This window comes from Daktulosphaira vitifoliae, unplaced genomic scaffold (genome assembly GCF_025091365.1).
Source record: "Daktulosphaira vitifoliae isolate Bord-2020 unplaced genomic scaffold, ASM2509136v1 Scaffold_4, whole genome shotgun sequence".
NCBI lineage: Eukaryota > Metazoa > Arthropoda > Insecta > Hemiptera > Phylloxeridae > Daktulosphaira > Daktulosphaira vitifoliae.
Window position 1 is genome coordinate 7,114,194 of NW_026099575.1, and position 12,618 is coordinate 7,126,811.

At 26.3% G+C, this 12,618-nt stretch overlaps 1 protein-coding gene and 1 long non-coding RNA gene across 2 annotated transcripts in view; one reads left to right on the plus strand and one right to left on the minus strand.

Moving 5' to 3' along the window:
- Positions 1–12,246, plus strand: part of LOC126906344 (dopamine D2-like receptor) — a 55,390-nt gene extending 43,144 nt beyond the window's left edge. Inside the window, exons 2-5 of the mRNA XM_050686908.1 lie at positions 6,530–6,762; positions 7,547–7,733; positions 9,658–10,168; positions 11,111–12,246. Of these exons, the coding sequence (XP_050542865.1) occupies positions 6,530–6,762; positions 7,547–7,733; positions 9,658–10,168; positions 11,111–12,143 (1,964 nt within the window). The 3' untranslated portion in view covers positions 12,144–12,246. The remainder of the gene's footprint in view (positions 1–6,529; positions 6,763–7,546; positions 7,734–9,657; positions 10,169–11,110) is intronic.
- On the minus strand, positions 6,831–7,646 carry LOC126906368 (uncharacterized). Its single transcript, XR_007704228.1, has 3 exons — positions 7,506–7,646; positions 7,373–7,428; positions 6,831–6,918 (listed from the first exon to the last, which is right to left on the minus strand). It is a non-coding gene; the product is annotated as an uncharacterized LOC126906368 (long non-coding RNA).
- Positions 12,247–12,618: the final 372 nt, after the last annotated feature.

The following is a 12,618-nucleotide window of genomic DNA, read 5'->3' on the forward strand; positions in this document are numbered from 1 at the left end:
TATTATTTTTTTTTTTCTCTCATTTTATTTAATTGTTAAGCTATAATAATACTTTATATTGAAAGCTAAAAAAAAAAAAAAAAAAAATTTGTAGCCCATCGAAACAGATTACTGTTGCCTCCGGTATTATAAAAACCAACTTAATAATGAATTTCTACTTTAAATTCAACCCTTTAAATAATTTTAAACGTTGACTATTTATTGAATAAAAAATGTAATTACAATACATTTCTATTATATAATCAAACTAAAAATAGGGGTTACTAATGAAGTAAAATACATATTATTGTAGAGATTTTGAATCAAACAATATTTGTATTTACAAAAATTTTAAATTATATAAAAATAATAATATGTAAATAAAAAAACTCAATAATAATCACTTAAATATTCCTAGTGCATTTTGTACAAATTTAAATACCGTAAATCTCACTCATAAATTGCGCGAGTCTTTGGTTGTAAATCACTCATATATTACTCATAAAATAAAGTAATAATCAAGGTACAGTCTATTTTAGGAAAATGTCAATTTTGATTACAATAGTTGGTAAACTCATATGAGTTAAAACAGTCAAAACAATAAAATAAAAAAAATCCAATTTTCTGCAAATACAGTAAAAGTCATGATCGAAATGACTGTAATCCAACGACCGCACTATATTATGATTGTTGTAATAAATTCTGCTAATGAAATCCCAACATTCATATATTCACTTATTGTACATAGAGTAATTAACTTTTATTATCTGTTACTATTGTTTGGAACATTAAAAATATATATAATAACATCCCTATTTGTGGGATAGATGAGCCGTTGATAATTGTGCCATCAATTATAATATTATCCACTTAAATTATATTTATTATATGTTTTAAACAGTCGTTTTTTTTAGTTGTTTGGCGAAATTGACGAGTGTTTTATACACGCGAACCGACATTCCATATGTGTCCGTGTACTTCACTCTTTTATCATTAAATACAGATATAGTACATACATCGTTTGTTAGGTCGTACTATTGAAATTTTTAGTCTGTAATAATAATATCACTATTATTATAATTTAAATTGATCGTGTCATTATGGAGTACAGACGCGTATCTAATTTGTCCAATTATTCATAATTAGATAGACGATTTTAAACGGTTGTTATGATCACCATTTTCTCATAAAATAGTCAATAGAAATTGTTTAAAATACATTTTAATTCAATTTGTCCACAGTTTGTAGACAAGAAACGATTCACTTTCTTTGCTTAAACCGAAAAATATCAGCAAAAAGGTCGCTCAAGTAAAAACAATTTTTTTTTTTGTTCAGTTGCTAATGCTTAGGGGCACACTATACTTTCACACATCAGTATTACAAAGGTTTCTCTAATGGTAAATGAAAAAATGCAAACACACTCCTTATAGGTAGTAATTTCGTTTTTACATTAGTTCAAAAAGNAATGGTAAATGAAAAAATGCAAACACACTCCTTATAGGTAGTAATTTCGTTTTTACATTAGTTCACAAAGTTGGTTTTTATGACCTCGATAATAGATCTATATGCCATATTTTTATCATACTGATATTTCATGACGTTCGCTATAATAAAAAAATTATAATTATTTTTCATATTACAATATCCTACACCAACAGCAAAAGTATATCCTTCCTCCTCAATAACAATATCCTCTCAAAAATGCCTTATAATAATTCTCAATTTAACACAATGATAATGTACTACTATCAAGATAATTATTTTCTATTGATTTTTCATACCATGTTATTTTGTGTCAAATTTTACATTGAAAATAATACAATTTACATTATATGCTTCAAGCGGAGTTTTTCTTGACATTTTTTTTTATGTCCATAAAGAAAAACCTAGTTTTACAACCCTTTTAAATTTAAATTTATTCATTTTTATGATACCTTGAGCGCAGAGTCAGAAATATCCTTTTAATTTTTACTTTTTATACTTCACAATTTTAAAATACATCTAAGTTTTTTTTAATTTAAATAAATAATGATTTTCTAAGAAAAATAATACATTCATTTGTAATAAAAAGCCATTCTTTTTTGTTTATTGAATTTATTATATAATTTTATTTCAAAAATTAAAATTAAAATTAATTAAAAATAAGATACAAAAAAATTTTAGAAGAATGAGATAGTTGACCTTGTCGTGCAATGCATCATACTTAAATTTAAATTGTAATTTAACCATATATTTCTTAATGCTCTAGTTAAAAACGAATAGATGTCACTAGATTTTTTAAAGAATAAATAAAATTTTATATATATATTTACCTTTTCTCTTCGACCAGACATCTGTCCTCCAGTCAAACTCTACAACACTTTACTCCCCCAAAATAATAAAGTAAAATATTTAGGCCTCATTTTTGACAAACGACTAACTTGGAAAGACCANTATAAGAAAAATACTCACAAAACCCAACTCACAAAATTTCGTTAATATAATCAAATGAATTTATATTTGTAGCGCTATACATTTCTAATTACAAAATTACCAATTAACATAATTACTAATTGAACACATGAGTTCAGCATTATTCATCAGATATTATCATAAAATTACAACAACCTAAATTCTAGACTTTCCAGGATTTTTGTACTTTATACCATACGTAATTTCTCTAGAGATTTAAGTAGCCACTAAAATGTCAAGTAAAAGTTAATGGTTGTTTGTCGATTTATTATTCTCGGTCACTTATACATTCTTTTGAGTTATCATTTTCAATGAATTGTTATTTGTTGTAATAATATTTGCATTATTATTATTATCACTAGATATTTTACAAACTATTGTATTGGCCTCATAAATAAGCGATGCTGAGAGTGTTAACACGTTTCACAGACATAAAGGAAGTGCGTACTTTCGTTTTTATAATAAATAATTGAATTTGCCAAGAAAGGTTCACTGTTCGAAGTTTAAATTTAAACACCTTAACGAGATTTTTATTAGATTTTACCATTACAGGCAAAATGTTTTCTTTCCTTTTTTTAATAGAGTTTTGCCTTTTAAAACTCATTTACCAAAATATATGTGTATAAATCTATCTTTTGTTGATTAATTTACTTATTTCATCATTATACTAAGATATTTGAAACTATTAACTAAAAAAGGTGTAGTTTTATGGTATGTATGGCTAGTTATATTTAAAAATTTGTTTATATATAAGAATGAAACCTACCAAAATAAATACTTTAAAAGTAATTTTATTTTATAAAATTTTTATCTTATAATTTTAATTTTTACCACAAAATTTTAATAAGTTAATAACAATTCATCTTAAAATTTGAGAAAATTTTACGTACAGTACCAAGTTATTTAACATAAAGATAATGCATGTCAAACATTTTCCAATTACTTAATCAATTAATACTTATAATTCAACCACAAAACATATTTATATAAGTTCTTTTTTATTGTTTTCTACACTAAAGAACAGGTTAAATAAATGGAACGTTTCATTCCACGGTTTGTTACGAAACCATATAATTTAAAACATTTCCGTTGGAAAAATATAGGAATATAACTGTATAAAATCTTTACGTTCAGTTTCTATAATTTTCGTGTTTCATCCAAATCGTATTAATAATGTCGTTTCGCATCGATATAATACAAATAATAAGTTTTTTAAAGTATTATAGTAGGTAAACGAAACTATTGAAAGTTTTCTTAAAAATGAATGGAGAAGAGATCGGCTAAACACGAGTTTTTTAGACTTAATTCAGCCACTTTATTCTGCTGAAGAGGACCTAAATAGTAATGTTGCCCTCAATAGGAAAATATATTTTATGATTAGTGGAACCCATAGAAAGTGCTCTTTCCAAATAAAATTAATCATTTAATGACATATGATAGTATGAGAACGGAACAAAATTGGTTTTATCTGTTCTGTTCCTTCGAGAATTGAACGTATTATTATTTAGTTTCTAAAGAATAACGTTTTATTGAATTTCAATGATTGAAACGGTCCAACATATTGTTCCGGAACAGAAACGAAATTGGTGTGTGTTTTAGCAAAAATAATTTTTAAATTAAGAAAGTTTTAGGTAAAGTTGATTTGTTCCTCAAATAGTTCGAAAAGCTTTTTTAACTTCTAGATAACTAGAAATAAGCAACGTTTTACTTAAAAATGGTTATAGAAACCCAAAACATTATGTAATAAGTCTAAATTTTAGGTTTTAAAAACAATTTTATTAATTTTCGGTTTCCACAACCGAACAATAACCTTACACATTCTTAAAAATATTCGATGTAAGTAAACTAACTTATTAGATATTGTAATTATTTTTCAAAAAATCTAAATAATTTCGGTTTTCTATCCACGTTATGTATTAATATTTTCATGAGCCAGAAGACACATGATAAATTTTTTCATTTTGATTCATTTTTATAAAAATTAATTTTTTATTTAAAATCAAAAATATTAATCTAAAACTAAAAAGTATTAAAAATACTTAATCCAAAAAACAACAAAAAATACTAAAAAATCGCTTATATGTATTTTGAAAACAATGTTATCATTGTCAGTACTAATCACATACTGACATTATTTTTCTTCTTCCTCGCCTTAATCCTAACTACTTGGAGTCGGCCACCCTTATCCTAAACTTCCATCACAAACTGACATTCCGACAAAAAATTCTCCTTAATACCTAGTAACGTTATGCTTCAGTGATGTTATCACTTAGTTAGTTGTTGTTTTATCAGTTAACACAAGTCTAATAATGAATTATACTTAGAATAAAACTTTTATATGTCCTCCCTAATATTAAGTTCTTTGTAATTATTATGTATTTAATTAGTTTTATGGGTTTAATAAAATAGCTATTTTTCAATTAATGTTTAGACACAAGAGGTTTATCAACTTTATTAAAATAAAAAATAATTTTTAAAATATCTTCAATTTTTTTACCTGACTTCTATATTTTCCTTATTTACCTACATAACATTTATTAGAACATTCATATTGTATTTTATAAATGCTCGATTTTTCTGTTTTATATTTTGGGTTATTTTATTAAATAACTCTAAATATAAATAATTACTAAAAATTAAGTCTCCCATTTTATATTATTTTGGTATTTCGAATGAGCTAGGCAGAGTTTTTATAAATATTGATATTACTTTAGTAACATCTAAGATTAATAATTTAAGAGATTTATTAAATCGCCCTAATAATCAAATTATTAAATCATAAAGAAACTAGATTTATAAGTCACTAGGAATATATATGGGAATATTTCGGTCGAGATGTCAATATTTATTTAGCGCTGATGATAGTAAAATTGTTCTAAAATTCTTTTTTTGGCTTTTTGAGTTAAATATGTTTTAGATTAAAATTAATATTTTAAATTTTAAATAATATTACAAGTCATAAATTCTTGTTATATTCTTTAGTTTTTACACAATAATAAAACTCTTTTTAAAGTGTAAAAGTTGGAATAAAAGGCAGGCTTATTATTTAAACAATTCAATTTACAGAAAATATAGTACTTTATACCACGAGTTTTATTGTAAATCTATATAATATTGATGGTTTGACGGCTGATAACTAGTAAAACTATGCCAATTATAATAGAAAATTTTAAATTAGTACAAAAATATCAAATCAGTAGAGTAATTGAACAAGATTATTAATTTAGCTCAACAAAGGAGTCAAACGGAACAGAAATTTAATTGAAACAACTTAATACTGAGATCAGTATATTAAATCACTAATTTAATCTATAGATTCAATTTAAGAGTTATAATATAAATGCATCTCTTTCAAACATTAAAAAAACATTTATCAAAATAAAAATTGACTTATTGTTTTATATAAAATAACAATTAAAAGTTAGGAAATAATTACAAAATCGTTTTTAATGCAAGCATTTTAATAGTATATATTATATAATTGTGGCCTAGTAANAGCGTTTTTAATGCAAGCATTTTAGTAGTATATGTTATATAATTGTGGCCTAGTAAAAATAAATTGCTATAAAAATTAAATAATCAATTAGGTTATAATTTATAGATATTTTTGTTCTGGACTTATTTTTAGGACAGTGACAGCTCTAAAGGGTTTCTCGGCAATGGTCGATTGAATAATTTCCATTCGCACCTGCCACAGGAAACGTCGTACCAATTGTCGCAACAATAAATAATACATAGACCAAATTGCCGAGATATGCTAATTGATACCAAGGGTTAAATTGTAACGTGAAAATTATTTAATTTTATACATACAATGGGTGTGAAATTTAGCAGAAATAAATTTAAAATTAAGAAACTTTTAGTAAAAGTTGATTTGTTCTTAATGTAATCCGAAAAACATTATTTAACTTTTAGATGTCTAGAACTAAGCAAGCGAAGTCTTACTTATTAACAATTAAAACACATTAATAAATTCATTATAATTCAGCAATAAGTAACAACACACATATAATTAGATAAATAAGAAATTTATTAATTACTTGAATGATTTCAGGAGAGTTTNAAATAAGACATTTATTAATTACTTGAATGATTTCAGGAGAGTTTCCATTTGCTCCAGTTTATTGCTTAGCATGGATATGCTTAGATGTGTTATTTTGCACAGCTAGTATAATGCACTTGTGCACTATAAGTGTTGACAGGTACTTAAGTTTGAGATATCCTATGAAATTCGGCCGTAACAAAACTAGACGACGAGTTATACTAAAAATTACATTTGTATGGCTCTTGTCGATTGCCATGAGTTTGCCATTAAGTCTCATGCACTCAAAAGTAAGTAAACACACTTTTTATCGTATTTTTAATACATATTAGTTTATTATAATTATTCAAACAATTTTGTAAAAGTTCTTATCAGTGTCATTGTTATAACTTTCTTCTGTCACATTTTTGCAATTAATTATTTCTTTTGATTTCTTCTACGGCGATCTGCAATGAGATTAAATTTTCGATTAAAAGTCTTCAGGAAAGTTTTAGAGATATTACACTTGAAAGAGTATGAAAACTCTTTGGTACAAAATTAAAGTAAAAATCATCGTTTGGAAAGTTGAAGGTAAAAACATTATAATATAATCGAATACAGTTTTTAACAATAAATATTAACGTATTCTCTGGGTATAATTTGTTGAAAAATTAATTTTTTAAAACGTGTTTAAGGACTGTATTATTTATTTAAGTCGAGTAATGCACGCGATGCAGATATATTTAATATATTATCTATTTTACATTAAAGTACAAAATTTAAACTATAGAATCATTAAATCTTAATTGGATTTTATTAATCATTAACAAAATATAGTCAAAGTTTACATATTATGTATTACAATAATATTTAGAACTTAAGAATATTTATTTATTCACTGAAAGATAGAATATTTGTTACCTGTGTACCTAATAGTCATCACTGCTAAAATGATTGTTTTTAATGAAAATTACCATCTAAAAATTTGTAAAAAAATTATAATTTAATTAATTACTTAAACATAATATCAAAGAAAATTATACTACATAATTACAATTAGTTGAAAATGAATTACATTGAACTATTATGTTTCAGAATCTTAGCTCAGTATTGGTGAATGGCTCATGTCAGATACCTGATCCATTGTACAAGCTCATCGGATCTATAATAAGCTTTTACATACCTTTAGGAGTAATGATACTCACGTACACATTGACCGTCCGACATTTAGCGGCAAAGAGACAAAATCTACAAACTGGGATAACGCGAAATACAAACCACAGTGAGTTATATAATTTCATTAATTATATCATTAAAAAATATATCACAAAATACGAAACTAATAAATAGTAATAGCCAATGTGTAGTTGTATTAAATGTTATATTAAATATAGCTCAAGGAAAACATGTTTATGTTTTAATATTACTGTAAATATGTAATAGACAAATAAATTAATATGAAAAAATACATTCTACTTTTTACATTAACAACAATATTTTAAAACGGTTATCTGTTTACAAAATATACTATATTAATAATATCACATTGCAATCTATACGATAAAGAAATTGATAATTTAAAATATGATAATTTAAAAACAAAATTTTGATGAAAATCGTATGATTAATTACATAGAATTTATGTTGATAATAATTTTTAGTGTCATCAGGAAGTAATATTTTAATGCATTTCAAAATATCATAAATTATAATAAAATCTTTCTTGAAGTGTTAGGGAATGCATATACCAGTTTTGTATCAATTCTCTCTAATGTTTTTTTTTATATTTCATTCAATCATTTATTTTAGAACAAAGAAAGGTTATTACGACTAAAAATTTAACACAACAAATCAATGTGAAGGGGATACAACCCTCTAAGTCAAAATATTACATACATTTCAATAATATATCTTCCATTTCCAAATTATTCCTTGTATTCTCAATTAAATTAATATTTAAAAGATACATTCTACATTTATTAAATTATTTAATATAAGTTTAAGTTAGCTAATAAATTTAAGATATAATGACTTATTCATAAATCGAAATATTCTATAACTGGATTTTTAATTCAAAAATCAATTTACATCTAATAAATTAACAAGTGAGGAGCTATCCAAAACTATTAAGCACTCTATATTTTCAATTAATATGTAACCTTGAAAATGTAAAAATTACCTGAAAAATAAAACTTTCTAACAGTATAATGTGTATAACATTAAAAATATTTCTATTAAAAAACACAAAATGCATGTATTTCTTTTTTTAATAATAAAACAGTTATGTCGCATAATTTAGCAATAAATATGTAGTTTCAAAAAGATATTTAGTTGAATAAAAATAAAATAAGCTACTGTTAAGTCTAAAAGCTAGTAATATGTCATTATATTTTATGTTTTTAATTTTATTCTTTTAAATTTCATATTTACTCTATATATATTAATTAAACAAGATAAAAGGACTTAATCTTTCATAAAATGTATTGCGAAAGCTTTAACTCTTTGAAAATTATAAAAAAACTAAAGCCGTTTATATCAATTAGTGCATAGTAGTCAGTTTAACATATATTTTAAAGTTCATATTTACCATTATTAGTAAAAAGTACCAGCAAGAACAAATTGTAGAATGTATCTATATATATACATGTATAACATGCCTTTAACTTCATAAAAGTTATTGATCTTGTTATAGATCAAAACAGTATTAATCAATAACAAGTACAACATATTTTTATTCTAACGGTTTAACTATAGTTTATAGCTATAAACAAATGATTATTTTAAACATGTACAACACTTGCTTTTGGTCTTTCGATTTTTTTTTTAAGTTATCATATACATATAATTTATACGCTACAAAATGATTATTAAATTGATCAACATATCTAAAGGAGTGTNACTAACGGTTTAACTATAGTTTATAGCTATAAACAAATGATTATTTTAAACGTGTACAACACTTGCTTTTGGTCTTTCAATTTTTTTTTTTTAAGTTATCATATACATATAATTTATACGCTACAAAATGATTATTAAATTGATCAACATATCTAAAGGAGTGTCAAAAAAATTAAAACTCGTTTGAGTACACTTAAAACTATATTTTTACTAGCAAACAAATGATAAGAGGGTATTATAAAATAAATTTATTGGTAATAATTGTTTAAACTGAAAGAAAATTAATTAATTAACTGAAAATTGTACAGGTGGAAACAACGGAAGAAGTTGGCGTAGGATTCTAAGGAGAAATTACAGGAGAACAAGGTCGGATGAGTCGGATGTTCAATTAGCTAAAACAGGAGAACCTGTGACTGCGATAAACTCAGTGACTGTAGACGAGAAAGAAGCCAACCATGAGACTGCATTGGATAAACCACAATTTTCAAACACAAGAACTGATAAAACTACCAGTCCTAATATTGGACAGAGCATTTATGATAACGAAAATATTAAAATCAACAATCACGTTCAACAGCCGAACACGCCTATTTCCAGTTGCACAAGCACTCCGTTCAAACATCATCTGTCAGCTTGTTCCACCGATACGGAAATGACTTCATTGGATGCTCGAGAACTATGGTTACCTGATTCGGAACTCACACCGTCGACCATGTCAGCTTTACATCAATTTGGTGCAGAAATGCTACGCCTATCCCGAGGTCTAGAACAAGTGGCATCGTCACCAGAATCTAAACCCACCTCTCCAACTAGATCTAGGTAAAAAAGAATTATTATTAGAAACTACGAAAATATATTATTTTACATTTATTTCACATTAAATGACACTTAAGAATTTATTTAATGCTCAACTGAGCAATAATTTATAAATAATGCATCAGATAAACAAAGTTATGGCTAATTCGATGATAAATTAGAGCATTTATGAATTTATTAAAACTTCTGCTATAGAAACTTTCTTTAACTATCATTTAAACATTTCGCTCATTTTTTTTTTTTTTTTTTTTTGAATCCTAACTACTTAAATTTTTTCCAAAGGTAAACTAAACTATCATAAGAAAATTCTAAATTTCTAATACATGAAATCTATTATATTAAATAATAATCTATAACAACCGAATAAACATTGCACTAGTAGTTCACTTCTAAGATTAAAATTAAAATGAAATTATTACGTTTAGCTACAAATTAAAGACTGAATATTATATAACTCGAAGAGCATTTTATCATTAATATATTAAAACATATAGAGTTATACTTAATTTTATATTTGAGTTTGAAAACAAAACTTTATTATAAAATATTTTGAACTAATAAATCTAATATATAACAGACTACCATGCATATAACTTGAAAAATCATCGAGGCTTATCATGCTGTCAAAAAAATCATCTTAAAACAATTTACATTTTAAATAAATTTAGAAACTAAATTATGTAAGTTTTCATTAATAATTAAATTTTAAAGTTTTAGTAAAAACATTACAGCAAAATTATTGCATATAATTTTATCTGTTAAAATATTAAAATATTAGATTTAAATTCAAAATTTCTACGTTCCAGGACAAATCCACTTAATAACTTTTTGAGTAAATATTTAAAAATTGTTATGAAATATAACTCATTATATTACTAATTAATTTATAAAATGAAAACTCGATAGCTAATTAAACTTATGACTATCCTATTTGTTTAACAACAGGTTATCTTCGACTAAAAGCGATGGAGATAATGAGAATTGTGAAAATGACTTGGAACATTATCTCAATGAATCCGTAGACTCTGAAGAAACGGATACCCCACAAAATCGACGTACCAAACGACAACGACGACGCCATCGAAAAAGATCAGGTACATTACACGATTCAATGCGTCGACGATTTGACAGCCAACAACACAACCGACCGGTTCGAATGAGAAGTTTCCACGAAGATGAATTTCGTGATAGGACAGATCAACCCGACCCCGAACAGGTTAATGGTGGTGACGAAAATGAACCTAAAATTGTAGGTACCCTTCTTAAAGCAGAGTATCAACGCAAACCTGGTTTAGACGAGGAAATCTGTCTTCTGCCACCACCTCCGAACCACCAAGATTCTATGTCAGGTGCTGTTGTATCATCAACGCCACCGCCTAAACAATTGTCAACCGTCGATACGGTAACCCGATGGACACCATCGTCTAATTTGATAAAAACTTCAGTAGCTGGATTAAATCAACCCCTGAGGCGTGCCATGACTCAAAAATTAATCCGAAAGAAAACACCGATACTAGGATCTTCTAAACAGCAGACACATATGACGCGATATGGATCCACACTAGGGCTTCCAGCTACCGCAAACTCCTCACGTCCTAACACACCGCAAAGATCTGAAAACATCAGTAGATCAAGCGTGATGATCAGGAATTCATACAGACATGGTCGAATTATTCGGTTGGAGCAAAAAGCCACAAAAGTGCTAGGTGTAGTTTTCTTTACGTTCGTAGTACTGTGGACGCCGTTTTTCGCTCTTAACCTAGTGCCGTCAATTTGCCCAACATGCGAGGCGTACATCAGCAAAGGCGTCATGGATCTAGTCACTTGGCTGGGCTATGCCAGTTCGATGGTGAATCCTGTTTTTTATACGATATTTAACAAAGTGTTTAGGCAAGCGTTTAAGCGGGTGTTGCTTTGTAAGTACCGGAAACGAAATAAACGGCAGTCGTGGCCGCCGCCGCCAACCAGGAAGTTGTAAATCCGGTCCCGTGAGACATACAATACAAACAGCACTTAACCTATTGGACAGATAACTAAAATACAAACTCTACAGGCAACTAAGAGTTGACTGGCTTGTCTTGCTTATTNAAGGCTAGTCTTGCTTATTGTCTAACTACACACACATATATTCTAATCTTGATGTGTTACATTTTTTAATACAATACAAATTTTAAAAATCCCAAACGATAGATATGATGTTTTAAAAACGAAATTAAACAGTTCACAGACTTTTTTAGTTTTTACATAAAAAATTGTCAATGATACAATTTATTACAAATGCACGAATTTGACATTTATTAAATATGTTATCCTTCCAATTATTTCGTCGAACTTACAATATTAATAAATATAATTCACAAAAAATGCTTTGAATACTTCTAAGTCAAATTTAATGAACTATCTAAACTAAGTAAAACTGTTTTTAGAATGTGCAGTGAATTTAAGTAACGAAT